At 45.2% G+C, this 22,646-nt stretch overlaps 7 protein-coding genes across 7 annotated transcripts; 1 reads left to right on the forward strand and 6 right to left on the reverse strand.

Annotated features, from left to right (window-relative positions):
- Positions 1-238: 238 nt before the first annotated feature.
- Positions 239-481, reverse strand: DFL_005759 (uncharacterized protein; the record flags this gene model as incomplete). Its single annotated transcript, XM_067635067.1, has 1 exon — positions 239-481. One exon carries the CDS (start codon positions 479-481, stop codon positions 239-241), a length of 243 nt encoding a protein of 80 aa, XP_067489536.1.
- Positions 482-2,056: 1,575 nt separating this feature from the next.
- On the reverse strand, positions 2,057-2,401 carry DFL_005760 (uncharacterized protein; the record flags this gene model as incomplete). The annotated part of the gene is made up of 1 exon (XM_067635069.1): positions 2,057-2,401. The coding sequence occupies one exon, from the start codon at positions 2,399-2,401 to the stop codon at positions 2,057-2,059; it is 345 nt and encodes a 114-aa protein (XP_067489537.1).
- Positions 2,402-3,244: 843 nt separating this feature from the next.
- DFL_005761 (uncharacterized protein) lies at positions 3,245-3,993 on the reverse strand (the record flags this gene model as incomplete). The annotated part of the gene is made up of 2 exons (XM_067635070.1): positions 3,245-3,680; positions 3,743-3,993. 2 exons carry the CDS (start codon positions 3,991-3,993, stop codon positions 3,245-3,247), a joined length of 687 nt encoding a protein of 228 aa, XP_067489538.1.
- Positions 3,994-7,721: 3,728 nt separating this feature from the next.
- On the reverse strand, positions 7,722-8,402 carry DFL_005762 (uncharacterized protein; the record flags this gene model as incomplete). Its single annotated transcript, XM_067635071.1, has 3 exons — positions 7,722-7,828; positions 7,883-8,007; positions 8,083-8,402. 3 exons carry the CDS (start codon positions 8,400-8,402, stop codon positions 7,722-7,724), a joined length of 552 nt encoding a protein of 183 aa, XP_067489539.1.
- A 4,985-nt stretch (positions 8,403-13,387) lies between these two features.
- DFL_005763 (uncharacterized protein) lies at positions 13,388-14,162 on the reverse strand (the record flags this gene model as incomplete). Its single annotated transcript, XM_067635072.1, has 4 exons — positions 13,388-13,482; positions 13,581-13,589; positions 13,652-13,776; positions 13,855-14,162. 4 exons carry the CDS (start codon positions 14,160-14,162, stop codon positions 13,388-13,390), a joined length of 537 nt encoding a protein of 178 aa, XP_067489540.1.
- A 3,119-nt stretch (positions 14,163-17,281) lies between these two features.
- DFL_005764 (uncharacterized protein) lies at positions 17,282-17,839 on the reverse strand (the record flags this gene model as incomplete). The annotated part of the gene is made up of 1 exon (XM_067635073.1): positions 17,282-17,839. One exon carries the CDS (start codon positions 17,837-17,839, stop codon positions 17,282-17,284), a length of 558 nt encoding a protein of 185 aa, XP_067489541.1.
- Positions 17,840-21,411: 3,572 nt separating this feature from the next.
- DFL_005765 (uncharacterized protein) lies at positions 21,412-21,858 on the forward strand (the record flags this gene model as incomplete). The annotated part of the gene is made up of 1 exon (XM_067635074.1): positions 21,412-21,858. One exon carries the CDS (start codon positions 21,412-21,414, stop codon positions 21,856-21,858), a length of 447 nt encoding a protein of 148 aa, XP_067489542.1.
- Between the last annotated feature and the right edge of the window lie 788 nt (positions 21,859-22,646).

Here is a 22,646-nt window from a genome sequence, read left to right on the forward strand (position 1 = left end):
CCTTTTCTTTTTCATTCTTGAGCTCTCTCACAAAAGCGGGGATGTCTTCATCCACGTGCACGATATCCAGGTTCTCGTCCACTCTCCTTTCTTTTTCGAATTTCAGCTTCTCAACATCGTGACAGTCATAGTAATAATTACCTAGGTAATATTATAATATAAAATGATTATGATTTATGAAGACGAGGCTTTCAGAATCTGCTAGCGACACATCAGTGTTCTCGAATAATCTGTTTTCTTAACACATCTTATTGATGTACGAGAAGATGGAGAAGAAGGCTATAAGCTCGATAAGGCGTGCTGCACAGAGGAATAAGATTTGTGCCATGGGCAGTGACTTGTCGTCTTCGTCTGTGTCTCCGTCGGAGACATCGCGGCTTGTGGCCAGCAGCAGCGGTGTGTCCTCGTTGATTTCGTTTTCCGCCGTAAGGGAGGCGTCCCCTGGGGTCCTGGAAATATGGGTCGTCCGATGATCCGCCATCGTGATGTCGAGATGTCGAGATTTCGAAGTTCAGGTAGCCTGCACCGCGACGGTTCGCCGCGATCCTTCCAATATCCTGTCCGCGCGTTGTCAGTGTGGTTGTCAGAAATATGGCCACATGACGTGTTATTAGCGTTGTTGTTGTATGGCTCCAACGCATGTAATCTTAACAAGAAAAATCAACGAACACATAAGATTCTGACAGTGGTTCGAGCTAGTCCTGTTTCAGCTTTGCAACACGCATCGAAGTGTTGCGCTCGATTCTTGATCGCATATCAATCGATGTGGCATGGGAAATGCCTGGCTTGCGAAATCCTCCTATTGTATGGATACGTATCTACCATCTCTTAAATCGAGAATCTCCCCATAAAGGCCCATATATGGTTGCCGGTGAAGCCGGGGCATTTGCTTAGCTTCGCCCTGCTGGAAATATGCGCACGAAGTTGAGTCTATTGGTGAATATCGGCCACCAAAGGGTGGTGAAAAGAATCGGCCCCGAACCAACAAGTTTCCAACCGTTGCAAAGGCTATCTGGTTGACTGGTACTAAAACCAACAATTCTCAGATGGTCCAGTGGTCAAGATTTCCGCCTGTCATCACGTGATGTGCTCGCGGACGACCGGGGTTCGATTCCCCGTCTGAGAGTTTTTTTTTTAACACATTTTTGTATTTTTTGTTCGTTTTTCGTTTTTGGAACGAACATACATGTTTCTGGTTACAAGACTCGTTCTCATATCCAGACTTGTGCGTTGCAGACACTCATTGTGTTCGGATTGTTCCAATACCACAAATACCACATATAACCACATATATTATGTAATTTGGACTACGGAAATGTAGTCATTGCATAATCATTGCAAGCACAAATAACCTAAATATCGGTTTGCATCATGGATCGGACTGTTAGCCCCAGTCTCCGTTACTTCAGAGCTCTCGAATAAACCTAGACGACTCAATTAAACCCTTCTGAGAAATCAAAATGTCTTCCCAAAACATCGATCTTCAACACGAAGGCCCTCCTCTCCTCACGCGCGGTTTATAAGTTTAAATCCTTTCAAGGCGTACCCAACAACCCCACCATTTAAAAATAAGAAAAATATAGTAAATTTTTTCGTTGCTGTCTAGTCGAGATTCGATTAGATCAAATATCGGACTCCGACTAGGACAGGCCATGAGGAGATCTCGGCAATAATCGCAACAGCAATGAACTCTAGTTCCCCCCAGTTTCTATAAATCTCCGTAGCGTAACGGGCATCTGGGAGTTTGAGCATATCTTTTCTATGCCCCGCTTTCTATATTGGCTTCATCTTAGCCGACTAGTTCTTGCGATATAGAAATCTGGGAGACCAAGGGTTCTATACGTACATACAACGTTACGATCTCTATTCTATATAAAGTGCGTACGTAACATGTATTCACTTCACGACTATCTTCGGTGTAAGTGTCGTCGTTCGTCTCTGCCGAGCGCCGATCAAGGAAGGAGAGGGCTCTGCGGATGAGTGGGGGGTGCTATTAGGCGAGCGCAATCTCTCCGGTGACCTATTCCTTCCCTTCTCCTGCTTTTTCTTTCGTACTCTACTCAGTCTTAGATTTAAAAGCTGCTCGCTTTCTGATGTTATCTCTAGTCTCGGCTCCCACCCCTCCCTCATCAACTTCTTCCGAATCTCTAATATGCTCTAGGTCAGCTACTGCCGGTTCTCTACCAATTTCGAGATCGGATAATCCCGGTTCTTTCTCGTGGGTCTGTTCAAGTTCTACAAAGCCCCTATGGGGACGGACAAGTTTTCGTAGCTCTTCTCCTCCAACATACAAATTCGCGAGATGTGACGGACTTTCCGGATAGACCGCGCTGACCCTATTTGACCTCTTCTGACGAAGCGATATCAGATCGTTGTATCCGATAAGATATAACGTCCCCATTTTATATGGATGCCGGTCCTAGAGAACCATTGCGAGAAATCAGCTAAATACGATAATAATTTATCGGCGCAGGACGATAGTATAGACTAGTTGAACCTACCCCCAGGTCCGCATCAGCTCCCCCTTCAGGCTCTCCGGATTAGTATTATCGTAGAAAAAACCACACGAACATAATCTACCCTCTCCAGAACGGCCGATTGTGTCTGACATGCCGATGCCCCAATTCAATCCCGGCGGCCTTCCGACTGGCGGAAAATGCCCGTACTTAGAGAACAGTGCGACCAATGAATCCGTGGTAATGGTAGTGTATATATCGGAGTATTTTGAAATGAAGCCGGTAGATGGAACTTAGTGTTTCAAGGGCGAAGTTCTCGCACGATGCGGTGATGAGCTCAGTAGTTTAACGATGAAAACTAATTGGACATTGATGTTGACATTGATGTTTTGTCAGGCACCTGCGCGGGTTTGCGTTTTGGTGTTGTATTGCTATTTTAGGTTAGACGATCACTGTAAATCCAGATGTCCATACGAGCGAGTAATAATTTCATTGCGTTTTTGTGACTTTTGGATAGTTATCTCTGATTAAAATACAATTCATGCAACTAAATATAAACCTATTATTGTATACTATGTTAAAAAAAGAAGAAAAGAAAAAAATAAAATAAAAAATAAAAGAATATCATTACAATTCCTCAATCAAAACCCAGCCTTCATAGATCATAATCGAGTAAAAGCAGGCCAGCCGTGGTGCCGTGAACACAAAAGGAAATTAGTAGATATATGGTACCAGTTCTTCCTACGTGTATTGCGGTGAGTTTAGCTAAGGCTGATTCCCAGAGAACCTTAACTTATTACGATGGTGACCTGCGAATAGGCTGTCGTAGTTGTAGTTGCGGAGCTGGTCTGGGTCAAAGTAGTTGTGATCGCTACAGTGTTTGTGATTGTGAACGAAGTTTCTGTAACAGAGGGAATAATGATTGATGAGGTGATTGGCGCGACAGTCTGAGTCACATAGACTGTGCTTGTAGTTCCCGGCTCTATCGTGAGGCAGTTGCAGGCACTAGAAATTCGCGAGGGAGGGTAGGTGCTGGATAGAATTCGTTCTGATAATGGTGTTTTTGTGCATGTGCGCTTGTTTTTTCTGAAAATAATGTATGTCTGCGTTCGAGTTACGGTAATCGTGTTTGTGTTCGTGATGGTTGCGTAGTTGGTATTTGTAATTGTGGCTGTCTCTGTGAAGAGGTGGGTCGAAGTGGAAGCCGATACTTCAGTTGTAGTGCTATACGAGCAAATTAGTATACTATGAAATAGGAAGAAAGCTTAAAGTTTATAGAGCTCTACATGGTTGGTGTAACAGTCTCTCCTACAGTGACGGTCGTGTGGGCCTTTCCAAGCCAACTGCTGCAAAACTCCAATCCTTCTTGTAGGTTTCCTTGGCCCCGAATAAGACGAAGCAAGTTGTCGGCATTGCAGGAGGTGCGTTCTTCTAGTTGAGGACCATTGTATGCTCCCAGGTCTAGGATTGCAGCGCCATTGACGGCAGAGCCTAGCAGGAGGGCAGAGAGGAAAATGCGTAGGAGACTATAAAGCATTTTGAGAGATGGGTTCGAATATTCGATAACCAGCGGGAACAAGTCAATTGCAAAAGTCGACTAAAAATCTATGATCTGAGTCTACACAAAAGGAGGTCAGGAGATCGAGGTAAAGGAACAGGTCCATCTATTTAAACGAAAGCATCGGGAGTTATAGCCGAGGGCAGAAAGTGAATAGAACTCCTTATTAGGGGTGATATGCATGGCCTCCCGATTAATATCATGCACATGTATAGCCAAACATAACATTCCACACGGTCACAACAGGGGATTCGCAATCGCAATCTCCACTATCCGAAAATATGGTCACAACTCAGTCTTGGCGTGCCTATTCCGAAGCGCGAAGCCAATAGTTGTTAAGTATTTCGCCACAAGATTGTTAGTGGCTCCGCTGCGGCTGAACACGAATCGTAAATATCACATATAGACTTCAAGTAATGTCCGGATTTCCAGTTGGTGTCTAGACTCCTTGCATCTTAGGCACTCCGATCAAAAAGTTTGTTGTTCATGACTGCAGCTGGTACACCGACCCCTCGGAATCACCGATATCTAGTCTTGACGTAAACACCAACGAAGAGTGACTAAGATGGAGCAATTGAGTTCGCAACGTTGGCCGGCTGCGCCCACGCTATTCATTGTGTGACCCACCCGTTGTTTAATTAAACAAACACCAGTCGAAGTAACGTTTTATAGCTGAGCGATAACATTAGCGCACTCTCAGCTACAACCTGAGAGGCCGAGGAACTACGCTAGTGAATAAGTGAGCTCTTGATCGGCAATGTATTCCCAAAAAATCTGCGCGCCGTTGCCACCGCGCGCACTGTCCTGTGATTAGTGGCTATTGCTTGATAATAGTACAGAATAAATTTTTGCGGCGTTGTTCTCCGACGGGGTCTGGGGGGCAAAGGCTTTGATCAGCTAATGATTGAACTTTCAGGGCCTGGATTCTAGACTAGATTTCTACTATCGTTGACGAACTTGAAGTCCTCGGGCGAGCATTGCTGTCCTACAGCTGAAGCAGAACGCCTTCGTGGTATACTACCGCGAGCCGATCCCTGCGAATTAGGCTGGAACACGAACACCGTACTGGCATTGCGAGCCTACAAAGAAATTAGTGTTCCCGCTGCAGTCATTTAGTGAATTAATCATATTAAGAGTTTATGTAACATACCTCACGCGCTCAACAACGATATTTGTATCTATGCTAGCCAAACATATTAGTAAAATTCGTTCAGAGAGCTAACGAAGTTTCATACATACTGGATATACAGATTGCGAATGAGTACAACAGGATCTCCTTTTACAAACCCTAGAGAACCAAGTGTGTAGTGATAACGGTGGCGAGAATGGTTCACCAGTATTTAAAACAATACCACAAAAGGCTGGGCTACTATAAAGCAAATGGGAAGAAGTCGTACAAAGGTGAAGCTCTAAAGCCTTTTGTCAGGGGGTGTTTTATGCAACCCTTTCATTCGTAGCATGCATAATCAGCCACTTTTCTCCCAAAAGAAGGCTGTGCAGCCACGACGTGTTGCCATCGTACCATTTAACAGGGTGGATTGTAGACTATACTGTGGTTCGGTTTTCTGGTGTGCATGTGCGTTGATTCTATGCAACCGTAATCGGGTTGCTAACATCTAGACTTTTGGTATATATTTTCTGCGCCATCACAAGGCGGATTCCGTAATTGAGTTTTATGGTAGCCTTCATGTAGTAGATCAGTTATGCCTTGGATCCAGTCTGAAAGGATTCTTCGGCTCTGGCATTTTACCGTTCACCTCGATGCCAACTTTAGCATCGCTTCGACGACGATCTACATGGCTCGCCTCAGCTATAAATTGCATACCAAAATAATCTGATTGGAGGTGAGTATAACGGAATATCCTTTATAAACTCGGAGAAGTGGGAATATTTTAAGCAAAACAGGTAGTTATTTGTATTTCAGGCTGTACAAGGTGGGGTGCCAATTTTGTCGGGCCAGGCAATCTTTCTACGTGTTGCGCCAAGCCCCACAGATGGTCCAGCTAAGATTTCCGCCTGTCATCCAATAAAATGCTTGCGGACGACCGGGGTTTGATTCCCCGTCTGAGAGTTCTTTTTTTGCACATTTTTGAGCGTTTTTCGAACGTACGGGACACAAATGTTTCCGGCACATTTTCGGAAACTAACAAACTAACAAACAAACAGTTCTGCGTTTGTGTTGCATGATAGATCCCACAACAGAACACATGTTGGATGTCACAGTTTGGTTCAGGAGCTGGTAGCGGGGTATTCGGTGCTTATGATAGTATACTCAGTCTTATATTCCTCAGAAGATATAGAACTATAAATTTTAGAAGATGTAGAACTTGTCAAGCCCTGCAGACTATCGCTACCTCCAACCGAGCTCGTGCTCGCACTGACAAATAGAGAAGTTAGAGAAGACGCATACCAGACGCCACCATCGCTAAAGAATTCAAGTTGGTAAAAGTAGATAGCAAAGGGATCCCAGCATCAGTATACGTTAGAATATGACAAAGCGTCTACGGTTGTGGAAGATATATAGGTCAGTTGACTCTTAAATCAAAAAAGAATAGTTATTAGTCACGGTTAGATAACCAGCCTATCTATTCTATTATAATTCTAAAAATTAAATCTTTCAATTTTATAAAATCTTATATACTAATATAATTCTCTTCAATATAAGTTTCCAGGAATTAAATAATATTAATTTTTTTAAAAGTAGTAATTTTGACTAATTTTTGTCAAGCTACGATGTGTGTCTAAGCTTGTCGTGGGTTCTTGAGGCGTGATGCGGCGTATCTTAAGTGGTAGAATCAACTTAGATTATCCAGTGCCGATTCAAGTCGTCACTGGAGGGTGGCTATATATACACATTCTATGTACATGAGGTCGGACGTCCTACCGCGAGGACTGTACAGTTCTGCTTATAGCTACCTATCTCGAAGTTTGCCGGCGTCGGCAGTCGTTCTTGCGCTTTCCTTTCTCGGAAGCTCGTGTGTTGTCGTGTGGTACGTCTACTAGGAGAACGTCTCCTGACATCGGACGACCGGGACGACATCACATTTTTTTCCTGATGTAGGAATATCAAGAATGTGTCAAAGTAGAAGGAAGTCAATCCACTGAATAGCTGCCAGTGACTGAAAGCCTCATCACATTCAAGTGTCTAGAGTGCCCAAATTAGCTAAAAGGAACTTGACTAAGTGGAAGATACGCTTTCGTAGAAAAAAATTATTACTTAAAAGTTAACTAAAAATTTTCACTGCCAGTGTTTAAATAAAGATTATCACTAAAGAAATGTATTAAGTTCCATAAAATAGTAATTACTAGGTTTGGATTATGTTTTCATTCAACTTGAAACTTTATTAACTTTCTACATCAAACAACTTGAATATTAATTCAGTTTTATACTATCATTATAGTTTGACCATCTTCAGCTACATACTACCATTTGACTCCAGCTATAATTTTATATACAACGAGTAGGTACCCTGGTTCCGATTCCTTTGAATCCTACTACATTGTTTTCCGCAAACGTATAGTTTTACCAAAGTTTACTACGAGCAAGTCGGTGCTTCGTCAGGTGGAAAGAAAATATAAGTCTTTAATTAACAATAATTCTCGTGTTTGCGCATCTATTATAAGTATTGGAGAAAGAAACAAGGGAGTTATGAGACCAAGGCGCGAATATGCACTGTGCTACTTGTCTATATCATGGTCATATTTATTTACCATGCACCGAGATATTCTCTAATTCGTTTTCGCAAGACTTGAACTCCTTCATTACGTTCGTAAGTGAGAGAAAGCTGGGTCAGGGCATCCCTGCATTGAGGAACTAATCAATTGTTAGTAAATTAGAATCCATGATATTTAAGAGCAGAATTCTTACGATTGAGAGTATAGATTGTATCCTTGATGGGGATGATTGTTTGTAAACGAACGCCATCGGGAAATTTTAAAGTGCTACCATTAGATGCAGTGGCATTGTACATCCTCATTGGGCCCAGTTGCACCCTATGTCAAACGATAATGTTAGTGTTCGGGCTTTTGCGTATTCGCTAACTAGGCTCGAATGACATGAAGACTTACTCGGTATTAAGGTTTTTGATGTCGGTTCGAAGGCTATTGACTTCCGTTCGAAGGCCATTGACTTCCGTTCGAATGCCATTGAGATTTCTATTGACTTCCGTTCGAAGGCTATTGAGATTTCCATTGAATTCCATCCGAAGGCTATTAAAATCGGTTCGGAGACCATTAATCGCCTCCAGAAGTATAGCCGAATCTGCCATCGCTGGGATGTTCAGAAGGCGACGCAGTTCTGTCGCTACAGTTCCGATTGACGTGGTAATTTCTCCTAAGGCACCTACCATCTGCTCGATGTCTGGTTGTTCGTTCAAATTGATCGCCATACGACACCGACTTGGCGGAGTTAGCTTATACTAGGCCACATTTGGCTATAACGTAATATAACACAAACAACAACGCCTTAGACTTACTGGTACAATGATTCACGGGCTGGGCACGACAAGGAAATCTAACGAGGACAAGAATTAGCAACTGGTGCAATAGTATACGAGAAAGCAAGTAAAGTAAATAGTGATATGTACGGAAGTCTCTTCGCTCCCTTGTAGTGAACGGCAGGCGACAAGAAGGCGAGGGGGAATCTAGTCGTAGTAAATATTGGCAAATCTTGTATGAGAAGGTAAGCAGGGTGAGTAGTAGTACTCACGGATATTGTGGTGGTTGATTGATTGATGGATGATGGGTGGTTGGTGGATGGATGATAGCTGATTGATGGATGGATGATGGGTGGTTGGTGGGTGGTTGATGGATGGAAGTATTGCACCGCTAGGCTGTGGTACTCTGCATTTTATTGTCCCCAAAATGATGGCTGCCGTAGTAACCATTGCCCCTCAGCCGAAACCAAATCCTCACAATTACAAAAAAGATTTAATAGGGTAAGATTATATTCGACCCTAAACAGCGCAACGACACAGCTGGTGTGCATCTACGAGAAATGGAAACCACTTCTCGGTGGAGCTAGATTTTTGTCCAGATCGTCGTAGATTATAGAAGCTTATCAGGCGCAAATAAAGATGTTACAATCAAACAGGCAGGCAGTTTAAGGGATCATCCACACGAAGACACTCCTACAAAGCAAAACGAGCAGATATGTGGTCCGTAGGGGTCATTCTTTTGACCTTCTACAAGTCTATCGGGCAACAGCCGCCTCCAACGCAAGGTTCTTGGTCAGCGTATCACGACAAATTAGTGAAAACTGCATCCAGTCCTTCGCAATCCCCACTCTCTGATGGCATAGCCAAAACTGTTGTCTTGAAATCACATAGGCGGCTAACAGCGACTGAATGCTATAGGCCCTGCAAAAAACGTGCGCAATAGATTCTCCGACCCGCTTCAAACCGGAGCACTATGTTGAAGACTTCCCCTCGGCATGGGACGGGTCCCTTGATGAGCGAGGTCTGCCCTCTACGGTCGAAGTATCAAGCGGTAGGTGTCTTACCCCAGTTGGCCTGCTCCATTAGCATCAATACATTCGACGCCGGCGGACCGTGGCAGCGGCGGGAGCACTCGATCAGCATCATCTCCTACAGGTCTGGAGGTACAGTGCAGCGCAGAGAGCACCCGAAGCCTTACCGAATCCCAACTCCGGTTTAACGACGCGCGCCTACCTCCCACTCTGCGTCCGATCTAGAGACTGCCTCTCGCTGATTTCATCGGTAGTTGCGACTCTGCTTCTCCTTGAGTAGCGCCGCTCCCTGCAAGTCTGACAGGGGATGGTAGCAGTGAAGCCACATGGAGTCACAGCCCAGCTAACTATGACAGCGAGGGCCTACCTCCTACCGACGAGATCCGTAGCACTAGCTCCGCTTCCCCTCGACTACCAGCGTCCTTTACAAATTCGACGGTGGATAACAGAGAAAACACACAGAGTCACAGTCCAGCTAGCCCTCCAGCACCGATCGAAGATCGCCTAAGTTTCCTCGGCAGTAGAGGGAACGGTAGAGCCGGCTTGGTTAATTCTCAGTACAGCTCCCCTAAGGGCAGCAACCTCGCGGCTGGTGCTAATGTATATACCAGTCTTCACTGCGAAGGTAAATCTCCAACAGTAGCGCGTGCCGCATGTTCCTCCCTCGGCGGAGGCCTGTATGGCAGCGGCCCCTCCAGGGCACACTACACGACTCGGAGTCCCCAATAGCAATAAAATCGGAAGCCTCCCCAGCTGCCGGTGATGTTGGAAACAGCCTTCCTCTCGATAACAACCTCCCAATCTTGTGACGGGAATCCTTTTATTGGGGTTAGCGATAACTTGTACTTCTCACATAGCCTCTGGTCTCGTCATGCGACCCAAGGTTCTCTAACTGATAATACATTGGAAGGATCTCTAGCTGCTGCTAGTATCGAGATTGTGATTCCTGTACCTAAATGTAGTCTTAACCGTAATAAGACTTTTATTGAGGTGGGCAATGATTTACACGACCCGCACTGGGTGTAGGCTCCCCAGAGGAGGTTGTAGTATCTAATGCCAATAGCGGCGATTTCGTGAACGAGCCGGCGCCGATGCGCCAGCAAGACCCAGAGCCTCGTAGAAGGCGCCCAGTTCCAGAGCCACACGGACGGCTTAAACTCGAAAAATTCGAAGATGAATTAGTCGCGATAACGCCGGGCCCACCGGGAGGTAAAGAGAGGAAGAGCGGAGAGGAGGAAGGGGGGGACTTTGTAGTAATTTGTTAACAGTGCTGCCAAAGATGTGCAGTCTTGTTGGGTTATACCGTCGGCTTGGATGTTTTTTTTTTTTACAGACTCAAGAATGTATCTAACGTCTCGATTGATGTACCATTATATCTTCTTTGACAGGAATCAATAATTAAGTAGTTATATAAGCTGTTGAGTACTTAATATTAACATCCACGCCATTCAACTATGATACTTTGCGCGGCCTGATCTCAGACACGACTCCAACCCCACCCGGTCACCGAAACCTGAGTTCTACGAGCCGCGGTCATACATGCGATCCCCGCCACCACGGTAATGGGAGCATCATCCAACAGATCAGTGGTAGTACCCATGATATTCTCCAATCACCTGCGCACCTCATACCCGAACTTAGGCTGTTATATACATATAGTTTTGTTGAAGTTGGAGAAACGGAGGTTTGGGTACACTATATAGCGCGGTCGCCGCTGGGGTCCGGACACTACCGCTTCGTGCCTTCGTTGCAAAGAGCCAGAAACCGTAATATCAAGTAGGTTTTGGAGACACGTACATAATGCAATGCACCCACCAACAGAGGTTGGCCAGCAAAACGCTCTTGACGATATTTTCTTCCAGCGATCATGTGTGTGCCTCGAGGGGTGGCGTACTGATATCGTGGGGGTATATCGTAGGCGCCGGATACAACGATATATTGGTCAACATTGACGATGGTAGCGCTCGATCTTCCGAGGCGAGTAGTCTGCAGGGAAAATATATCAGCACTTAATCCAAATCAACTGGCGAAACTTTTTCGAAAGAAAATACCTACTAACGGCTCCGGATATACTGAATTGGCGTTTCGGACGCGGCGAGCCCTTCCATGTTGAATCTACGATTGTTGCTTAAGCGACGTGTGCAAACGACTACGGATAAACACACTGTGGGTGCGAATGTGCCAGTCAAATGAAGGAACCTCAACCTCAAAAAGGAGAAAGAGAAGCATAGTTTCGGAGGCTAGTTCTGCTAGAAGACAAAGGTTAGGTGTAAGCATGGTCGTAGCGTCTATCGAAGAAACGCAAAAGAGGCATGGAAGTCTACGACCGTTCAAGAGGTTTTCTTTCCTTCGTGAAAACGTGTTATTCTATGACTTTCGTTTGGGCTACCGATAGTCCTCGACATTTCGATGATGGTAAGCGGTCGCTATTGAGAGTTGGGCGTGGCACGTTGAGGATGGGACTTGGGAAGGATCGTGGATTAGCAGGAGGAGTCTGGCGAGAAAGCCTTGCATGATATGGCAAGTGACTTAGAAATCGATCGACGAATTTGAAAACTAGGCAGACAAGTGGGGAGAGAAAAGGGTTGAAAAATTCTCCTGGAGCACACCAATCAATTCAGGCGTAACAAGGGATTCGAATATGCAACTATCTGAATACGGACAAATCTAACAAATTATTTTTGAAAATTTCTAACATCCGGGTACATGTTTGCTGTAGCATACAGATACCAAATATACAAGGCCAACGCTCCAATAAACTCGGCTTTCTGTCTTAAAGATATTTCTATTGTGTAAATTTCGATAGGCTAGTTGATACTGACGCAGAAAATATACGTTTTCATTGCTCGAAATATGATGAAACAGCATCTTCGCGTCCGTGTTTGTCACGGAGATTCTCATGGGATGGTATCTGAGGCCGTACCTTTCCATGATTGAACCCCTGATGGTTAAAGGGATATTGATTTTTCAATGCGGGGAAGGGTAAAAGGTGATGGGTTTTATACTTTGCACTTCTCTTGCCAAACTTTTGCCGGACAATTTGGTTGTCAAGCGTAGCCCTTGATATCTACGGTACATTGTGGATATTTATGGTGTTAATTTAAAACGCATCATATAACAACAACATTTGTGCACGTGGTTCTAAGCCTTGCGATCCATATCGCGCGTGAACGACATCTGAAATATGAAGCGAAGACAAAATATGTTGGGAGCTACGTTTATATTCTCCCAGTTATATCACCTGCCAACCCAGGTACAAGTTCGTTATCACTCCGCTCGCTCTATATTAGTACATGAAGTTTCGCTGACTCTTGGATAGATCTATATTGTTGCATTTCTCCAGAACATGCTTTGGTCGGCCCAGGTCACCACGTAGGAATCGCACTGCCGGTATACCTAGGCATACCATAACTATTGGGGCCATTTGTCGCCATTCCGGGAGCTCCAGCGGTTAGAAATCGCAATCTAGCGGTTTTCATATCGATTTCCGATGGACTTGAGGGGCCGTGGCCGGTTCAGGACCGACTTAGCTGGGAATGAATGATACTACGCCGTCCGTCAAATGCTGTCTTAGCTATCATGTTATGCCTATATATGGCCTACCTACTGTCGCTTTCTAAAATGTGGACCCAATGGATATAGGCAATTACCCCGTTGCGTAGCCGTCTCACATGAAATTAATGGCAAGAGGATTGATGCGAGGGCCCACACGGAAACAAGTATTTAATTAACGATGATTCTAGTATTTGCGCATGTGTTATCGGTGTTGTCAAAATGAAGGAGGTAAATTGGAAGGTCGATAGTTGAAGCTATCTTTGTAATTGAAGTGGTGAAGTGTCTGAGTGGAGAATTATTTACATGAGGGTAGCCTGTTTAAGTAGTAGGAAGCATGATCACGTGACGACGTCACATGACGTTGTAAAGCTTTCGGGGAGTAATAGTTATGAAACCGAGGCGCGAACATGCACTGTACTGCTTGTCTATATCGTGGCCACATCTATCTACCATGCACCGAGGTATTCTGTTATCCGTTCTTGTAAGACTTGAACCCCTTCACGACGATCGTAGGGGAGAGAAAGCTGGGATAAGACGTCCCTACATTGAGTAACTAATCAATTGTTGGTAAATTAGAATCCATGCTAGTTTTATACTTAAGGGCAGAATTCTTACCACTGAGGGAATGAATTGCAACCTTGTTGGGGATGGTTGTTTGCAAATAAACGCCATCGGGAAATTTCAGAGTGCTACCGCTAGATGCCGCCGCATTGTACATCTTCATTGGGTTCAGTTGTACCCTATGCCAAACGATAATGTTAGAGTTTGGGCTTTTGTGTATTCGCTAACTAGGAGGCTCGAATGACATGAAGACTTACTCAGCCTTAAGGTTTTGAATGTCGGTTCGAAGTTCGGTTCCAAGGTTATTGACTTCTGTTCGAAGGCCATTGACTTCCGTTCGAAGGCCAGTCATTTCCGCTCGAACGCCAGTGACTTCCCTTCGAAGGCCATTGAAATCGGTTCGGAGACTATTAATCGCCTCCAGAAGCATAGTCGAATCTGCCATCGCTGGGATGTTCGGAAGGCGACGCAGTTCTGTCGCTATCGTTCCGATTGACGTAGTAATTTCTCCTAAGGCACCTACCATCTGCTCGATGTCTGGTTGTTCGTTCAAATTGATGGCCATACTGACGCCAGCTTGGCAGAATTAGCTTTTACTGAATTGTTTTTCGAAGCTAAGCCACATCTGGTTATAACGTAATACAACATATACAACAACTCCTCAGACTTACTAGTACAACAATTTACGGGCCGGACGACAAAAGGAAATCTAACCAGGGCGAAGATTAGCAATTAGTACAATAGTATACGAGGAAGCAAGTAAGGTAAATAGTGGTAGGTACGGAAGTCTCTTCGCTCCCTTGTAGGTGACAGGAAGGGGGGATCTAGTCGTAGTAAATATTGGCAAACCTCGGCCGAAACCAAATTTCCAACATTGCAAAAAATTTTTGATAGCTTAAGATTATATCCATCTCTAAATAGTGGACCACTTTCGGTTGGAGCTAGATTGTCTCCGGATTAGCGTACATTATAGAAACATATCAGGCGCAAATGATTATATCCAACTCTAACTAGTGCAAAGACATGGTTAGTGTGCATCTTCACTAAATAGAAAACATTTTCGGTTGGGGCACCTAGACTTTTCTCCCAGTTAGCGTAGATTATAGAAACTTCTCAGGTGGGCTTCTAATTGTGAGTCAAATTAGTGGAAGGGCAAATATGGCTGTACGAAAGTCGATCTAGATCCTATACATCCATTGTGCCCCGACCTAGGCCCGGCGGCTTATACTCGATTTAAGATAGAACAATAATATTAGAAAAATATATAATATGCGATCTACCATTGAAGGCAGTCCCGGGCGCGGCGGAAGTGTTGCAATGCTTACGGGTTTTCAATAACGAGATTTGGAGCAAAGCTACGTAGGTCAAAATAAAGGGATATGAGGTTACCAGAGGTTATTCCTTCTCGAATGCCAAGGAAACTGCAGTCATGAATCGCTTTCTTGAACATATACTCTCTTTCGAACCACCGAAAGACCAGAGCATCGGTGCGGCCGAGATAGGTGTTTTATGCATGTACCAAGCTCAAGGACATGATTTGTCGGAAACAATTGAAACCCGCCACCCAGAGGGGCTAAGTTCTAGTCTTCTTGTTTCAACAGTCAGGGAGGTGAGAAGGATATCATGTTAACCTCTTTCGTTCGTTCTAAGGAAGAAGGTGGATTTGAGTTCCTGAATGATCCCCACCGATGATGCTGTGCTTTGAGCAGATCGAGGTAGGGACGGATAATTGTCGGTGATTTCGATGGCATCCATCGGGTTGTATGCTTACTTGGAACCCATCTCTTTTAAATCATGTCAGTAGGCTAAGTATAAAATAGGTCTTCGAAGGCGACCCCAACGACGAGAATTCAAAAGGGCCAGATTCAAAGGGGATCTCGAAGAAGAAAGAAGGCGAGTAGTCGAAGTCAAAGGTGGGTGAAGTTTCTTGGCCCCTAAAGCGAGTTGAGGATAAGCCTAATATATGAGATAGAGCAAAAATTCCGGTGGTAAATATCGAGGGCTAGCCCAACTCCTAACATGCCACCGATGGAACCAATGCGGAGTACCCGAGATCTCTGTTGACCCAACAGATCGCGAACCCTGAGGCCACAGCATCTAGCGTTGCAGAAGTCTGGACCACAAGCCAACCTTTTATTTGGGTACTACTAGAACCCGCAAAAGAGGAGGAATTCGGTGCTTGGTAAAGACAAGAGGTTCACCGCCGGCTAGAGCTTAGCATGATATGGAGAACTATTCCGTTCTGTCGTGCAGGTCTAGGTGACCTAGATACCCTCTGACGGGATTATGTTTCTTTTCGTTTTCGGTTTCTTTTTTGTTTTTCTTTCTTTGATTAAGTGAAAGAACAAGAGGGTAAACTGCTGTGCTAGATAAGGTGCTGAATCAAATCTATCGTATCGTTCATCAATTTCGCACAAAGCGTAAACGAGTCTTCGTATGTTGTTTACCTTTGGATTTCAAAGGTCTGCACGTAACATTTGTCAAAGGGGTATACTACGATCGATGACTGCATGTACATGTAGATATTCGGATCCAGGGCCTCGACATGCCAACCCTGGTATGGATGATGATACGGAAATGCGGATGGATGTTCTCATATTAATTGATATGTTACAGAATGGGACGTGCAAGTTCGTGAAGGGCATCAATGTTACGATGTAGACAACTTTCCAGAGAGCCGGGATTTACTCGGGTGTTTTTAATGTGAGCGTCATAATTTTACACCTGTCAAAAAATCAAGCTTCACCGATTGAGAATCCGAAACAGTTTGACCTACCCATGAATATCTAGTTATCGTTCGGGTCATAGTTCGAAACGGCTACGTTTGGAGGTCCAATGAGAGTATTGGTCCAATGAGAGTATTTGCACCCGCTATCGAATTTCTGAAAGTAAGACTAACTGCTAGGCGAGGAGGGAGGAGTGGAATGTCTTCGGTATCGATAGGAGCCAGAACTTCTTACACTTGGTAGGTAGAAAAGACACAAGAACCGGTGGCCGCATAAGGCCCACAGAGCGATGTAACTAAACCCTAAGAAGAAAAAAAAAAAAGGGAGAAAACAGCGTTCTTAAAACCTAATTTCAGGCATCACAGACACAATGTGCTGACAGGACTCGAGTGTTCAACGCCTTTATATCTGGCAGCTATATTGGTAGCAGAGTATCAAGGGTACTTGAGGGGAATGTAGAGACGGTATTCAACCGGATCACACCACCGTCGGTAGACTTCCTGTCGGCCCGGAGGTCATTGAGGTCGCTGACAGACTTTGTCGAGTTGAGGTTATCCTAACCACAGGCATCAGACCATGCACTACCTATTTCTGGAAAATCGATATCAACTTACGTGGATTGTTGACCCAAAGCAGTATGTAAATAGTTCTTCATACGGCCCCGCGTCACTCTGGTCCGCAGGAAATTGTATCGTTTGAGCAATGAAACCAGTTTGGGCGACATGGCTAGCCTCGTTTATCCTATTATACAATCCGTTGTTCCGGGCATTTCTGAAGAAGTTTTTTGTTGTTTCCGTAAGCTCTTTGCTCTCTGTTAAAATTTTGATTCCCGAACTGTAATATTCCCCCTTTTGAATTGATCGTCGATAGGCGATATTCATGAGAGTCCGTAGATGAAGATCCTGGAACCCGCTCTAACAAGTAAAGTTAGCTATGAGCGGTGCAAGTAACCAAAGTTTCATTTTAAAACGTCAACCCTCTTCGTCAATGAATCGATTTTGGCATTCAAAGCGTCCTCCCGCGACACCGTATCGGCCTTTAAAGACACCATATCGGCCCTTAAAGTGTTCTCCTGCGACAATAACTTTTCATTCAGGTCTTGCACGAGTCTCATGACCTCGCTAATGCCCCCTTCTGGAATAGGTTTTCCGGGGTTTTGGGAGGCAATTGATTCACGGTTAGATTTGGCCTTAACATAATTAGCGATTGTTGAACTTTCGAGTAATGAAGCATTAACACCGACCTTGGAGGCCACCGTTAGAACGCCACCTAGCCCATCGAAAGTTTCGAGCGTCATGCTGTGAGCCTTTTGCGTAGTTTTTGATAATTCATACCCGATTTTCGGTCTGTGATACTGGGAAATGCGTCTCGTATGCGACCTTGCCTTGTTGGTGTCTTCAGGGTTTGCCCCAATGGCAATGCAAGGTCGCATACGAGACGCATTTCCCGATATCACAGACCCGAAAATCGGGTACGGATTACCAGATACGGTAGTAACTGGGGCTACTCCGGACATCTTGTATGCTAGTTTTATGATGGTTTGCACTGTAAGGGCCTGGGGATGGTTTGGGAGTGGGATGGAGTTTCGAACAAGTCGCTGAGCAAATGAAAGCTACTTAAGGTAGGGCAGGTTGGGCGGTGAAAGGTTGGCGAAATATGCCTGTCCTTAATTATGAGTCAATGGTCAGAGATCGGAGGACACGTTTGATGTTGCGAGGATTATCGCAGGATCGTGTCTAAAAAGTTTTCCGGAATGGGGATCATATCCGCGATCTTGCTTGGGTGTCATCCAACTTACAGGGTAAAAAACTCCTGCTAATGCTACTCGTGTAGAAAGAAAGAAAGGAAGGAAGGAAGGAAGAGAAAAAAGGATGTTCTCGGCGTCGATGCCCATCTAGGACATTCACCTGAGCCTGAGGGCGTTGAAACCTGGGCCTTGGGTGTTGGAACCTGAGCCGGTGAGCTCGGCATGGAACTCGCGTGACTTTCAGGATTGGAGCTTGGACTTTGACATCGCTCACACTCTTGATATAACAGGGCCTTTTGCTTTTCTGTACCACCGTGTCCTTTTATTGGTGGTTGCGAGATAAGAAGGTCCTCGGGATATCGATTGTCAGTGGAGTAGAAGGTACTCATCCCTTAAAGCGGCCTCAACAAGGTTCTAACACTTCGTAATATACAACATCAACTCTACATTATTCTAGAATTCGGAAGCAACGAGACTGCCCTTATACAGCCTTGACGCCATTGTGCTGATTCGTCAATATGTATCATGCTTCGTGATACATAATGTCCTTTGCGAATAGATACCTACCAGCCCGGTTGGGGACTTATCCTTCGGACCCTTGGCGTTGCGACAATTCCTTTAGATCCTTCAATACGGGAGAGTTGGGTTTCTTTCAATCTCCCATAATCATCATCATCATCATCATCATCATCATCATCTCCACCTTCGCTTCGCCTTACCCGACACGCCGACAAGACTCCTAGCCTCTGAAAGTTTTAATATGCCAATAAACCTAGAAACCCCGAAGTTTACACTTGGCTTGGGAGGCGATATGAATAATCGCATACTTATCAAGGGCCGGAGTATACGAGTCCGCATATATACTGCTAGGTTCGTACATCTGGTGCTACCAGCTCAAAGGCCATCAGCTTGCATCTCGTTCAGGTTGTATGCGCATTTGATTAGCGTCGCCGGTCTTACCTATCACTGAGATTCTAGCTATTCCATGAATTTAAAAATTCGGAACTAATATATAACAAAGTGCGACATTACATCGAGCCACACACGCCGGTACCACGACCATCAGAAACACATGAGCAGTTAGTTCGTCTGCCAGCCGCCTCATGCGACGCGACTGAGATACTCTTTACTATCATCAGGGTTCGGTATTTTTCCCACCGGTCCGATATGCGTCGACTGCGGCCGGCACCTGTCTTGTCAAGACCCGCCGTCGTATGGGGGACGGAACACAACATCGGGTTCTGACCAGCTAGAATCGTCATCTATGCCTAGTGTCACTCAAACTGTGACCGCTTCGTTGAGTCCGGGACCAGCGTTGCTATTATCGCCAGGGAGATCTAAGGACACAAAAACCTGAATCAATGCATTGGGTATGGCAATGTTATCTCAGTATTTCACCCTTGTAAAGTGGAAATTCGCCTAGTATATCTGTTTATTTTGTATGGAGTTTTGATGGTAGTATTTTTTTCTTTGCTAGTATAGTAGGAAGGTTTTTAGCAGCTAAGCATGCTCGAGGCTTAGGTGCGAGACATAATATCCATTCCTTCGCACTATCCAGTATTATTACAGATGAACGCCGTTCTATAGGTTGCTGCAGGAAGGTAAGGGAAAACGAAATTTCCATCTATGGTTTCTCCGTCAACTAGACACCCCCCCCGTCTCGGTAAGCTTGAACCTCGACATGGTGCGCAAATGCAGCCCGAATGGACTCCCACTCTGATGAAACTGCCTGCATCGTTCCTCGCGTAGATGGCTCCGTAGATTTTAAGGTCTTGATCGTTGACCAATGGTGATGCGATCTTGTGGGTTAGCCGGAGCGTGGGTGAAAACTTTCGCAAGACTTCTCTCGATCGTGGAGTGACGCAAAACAAATCCTTCGCATGGATGACCATTCTGAGGAGCTCCTTGATTCCAACCAAGGCCTGTTTTACGGTTACGACTCGATTACTCAACTCTGCGAGGATCTTAATCGGATTAGCTGGCATCACACAACTTGGTTCTATGACGAGCGCACGGGATGGGGGGGATGTTGCGTTTCCCGCTTGGTAGCACTTGGGATGTATGCGTCCCCGAATGTGAGTCGACAACTGTAGGTGAGCCATTTGATTTTGGACAGACTCTTTGGTGCTGAGACTAATCATCAAGGCGAAAGCTGTATGGACTTTAGCGGTTATCTGCTGCTCGGTATTAGGAGGGATGGACGTGAAATACACAAAAGCCTTTGATCCAATTGTTGGAGAGTGTTGAATGATGTAACCAAGGCCATTTGACGTAACTCTAGGAGTATGGAGGGCTTCGTAGTCCTGGCTTTGGAAGATGTAGCACCGTAGTAAAGGTGACGGTTAAAATACGAGGCTCCCCAGGTCTTATCGAGAAGAATAGGCGAGATAGTTGACGGAAACGGCGACATGAACGGCGAAATCTTCCGGGGATGGCGTAGTCGTCAAAATGTTTGAGGATACTGAGGTGGATTTCGGTTGGGAGAAACTGTAAGAAACCATCGTCGAAGAAGCTGGCTGGGATGCGAGATTTTCGACGTTGGATGGCATTTCGGCGATGTTGAATGTCCGTGGCCGGCGGACAGAAGAAGATTTGGAGAAGCTGAGATTCAGAGGAATTCAAGAAAGGGAAATACGAGGCGTGTCTAGTGATTCTAGCATTCAAAGCGACCTTGGTTCAAAAAATGTAAAGGCTGTAAATATTTCGGATGCGGCAGGTATACCTGGTATGTAGCTGTATAGGGCTCTGCCCTGAATCCACGAGTGTGACCAGCACAGAACTTTCCAGTAGCGTGACATTGCATTATTTATTGCGTGCTCCTAGCGGAAGTCGATGGATGAAATGAGGTATGTACGGCATTAACATAGGCCTTGAGCTTAATGACGAGACTGGTGGGTTCTCCAATGTAAATCTTTCTCCCAAATACAACGCCCCCGCGATCCCGAATGTTCCACACCGCGAAACATCTGCAGCTTTCTAGAATCTTGCATCTACAGACTCTTTATTCCCTCTACCCCGGTTTAGATGTAAGTCTGTTATTTGAATCTTCCCCGACGCATAAATGCAATAGACTCGGTCTCGGTCGTTACTAGAAATGGTTTGCTTGAGATCAAGTTGCAATGTTCCGCTGGCGAAACTCCATTGCAGACTAACGTCGCCTCCCCCAACTACCTGGGCACGATTGAACCAGATTTCCGCTGACCTGATCACGGAAATTTAATTAGAGAAACGAGGACGCGCAAACCGGCTGACTCCCAAGACGGTTCCAGCCCAGGACGCCAAAGAAAATAATATCCGTTATCGACTCTCAGAATTCAAAATCGGTCTCTGTCTCATTTGCCATGGTGGAAAATACAGAAGTTTCGGCCTTGAATATCCGGCATACTTTTGCCAAAGGTCAGAACGTCCGAGTCCAAATTAATTCGAGTTCTATCGATGGATACCGGCTTCTGGATACTGATGAACCTAGTATTTCTATTGATACTAATTCTCCCGTACGGCTATTGTCGCAGGAATTCCCCGACACAGGAGCATTCAAGATTCTGGCGCATGTCAAAGCAAACGGAACGATTACGATGCGTATACAGAGCATTACCAAGGACAGCCTATTATGGGAAGACCTTAGTTCGTTGCTGCAAAAGCTACAAGGATCAAAACCACCTGGTATCCCAGAGCTATCGCGCCCAAGCAGCCAAAAAACGCTTCAGTGCTGGGCACGATACAATTCTTATGTCGAGTATCTCCAAGAGAAGGCCGCTGCTCTCAACCGAGAGCAGAAGAAGAGGTAGAAAATCTTAGATTAGATATTCGCAGGCCAGGCAGCCATTAGATGGCTGAACGGCCAAGATCCGATCTAGTGTTCTTGCATTTCCCGAAGCACTGACGCACGGGTATAATTCTTGAAGTATTGATGATGGCCAGATCTCCAAACTGAGATTACCAATGGTTATTGGGTACAGGGACACCTTTGGGCTCCAAGCGCTCCCCGGCCATGCAGGAAAGGGTATTCACACACTCGGGTAAACTATACCTAACCTTGGTTCGGCCTAACACTGAGGAGAGGGAAATCGTGAAGAACATACGTTCTAAGGTTACTGGAGACTCCCCGGCACATTCAAATCATAGATGCAGGTTAGTTTTCAAATCAAGAATCTTGATACGCTTGGATATAAAACTAAACTTCGAATAGTATTCGAGCGGTAGCCGGTTGCCGCGACTATAACATACAAAGGCCGTAATTACACGTCTCGCAAACCACATGGATGGGAATTTTGGACTATCATTTGGTTCGTTGGCCTGTGCGGCTCCAAAAGATATTAAAAACACCTACGTTCCACCGGCAGAGTCTGTATTGAGAGTATTGGAGAACTACGGACCGGACGAGTGGCAACTCAACGCCGTTCAACATTGCTTGTCGTCTGGTATTCCGGGTGGCTTCTGTATTACGGCAGGCCCCGGTGGCACTGGTAAGACGTACACGATAAGTGCCATCTTCTCAGCTGCCAAATCAAAGGTCGAATTGTGGTGGTCTGTACGCCGGTTAACCTACCGCTACAACAGATTCTGAATGCTATAC

Source organism: Arthrobotrys flagrans (genome assembly GCF_004000055.1).
Source record: "Arthrobotrys flagrans strain CBS H-5679 chromosome Unknown unitig_9, whole genome shotgun sequence".
Lineage (NCBI taxonomy): Eukaryota > Fungi > Ascomycota > Orbiliomycetes > Orbiliales > Orbiliaceae > Arthrobotrys > Arthrobotrys flagrans.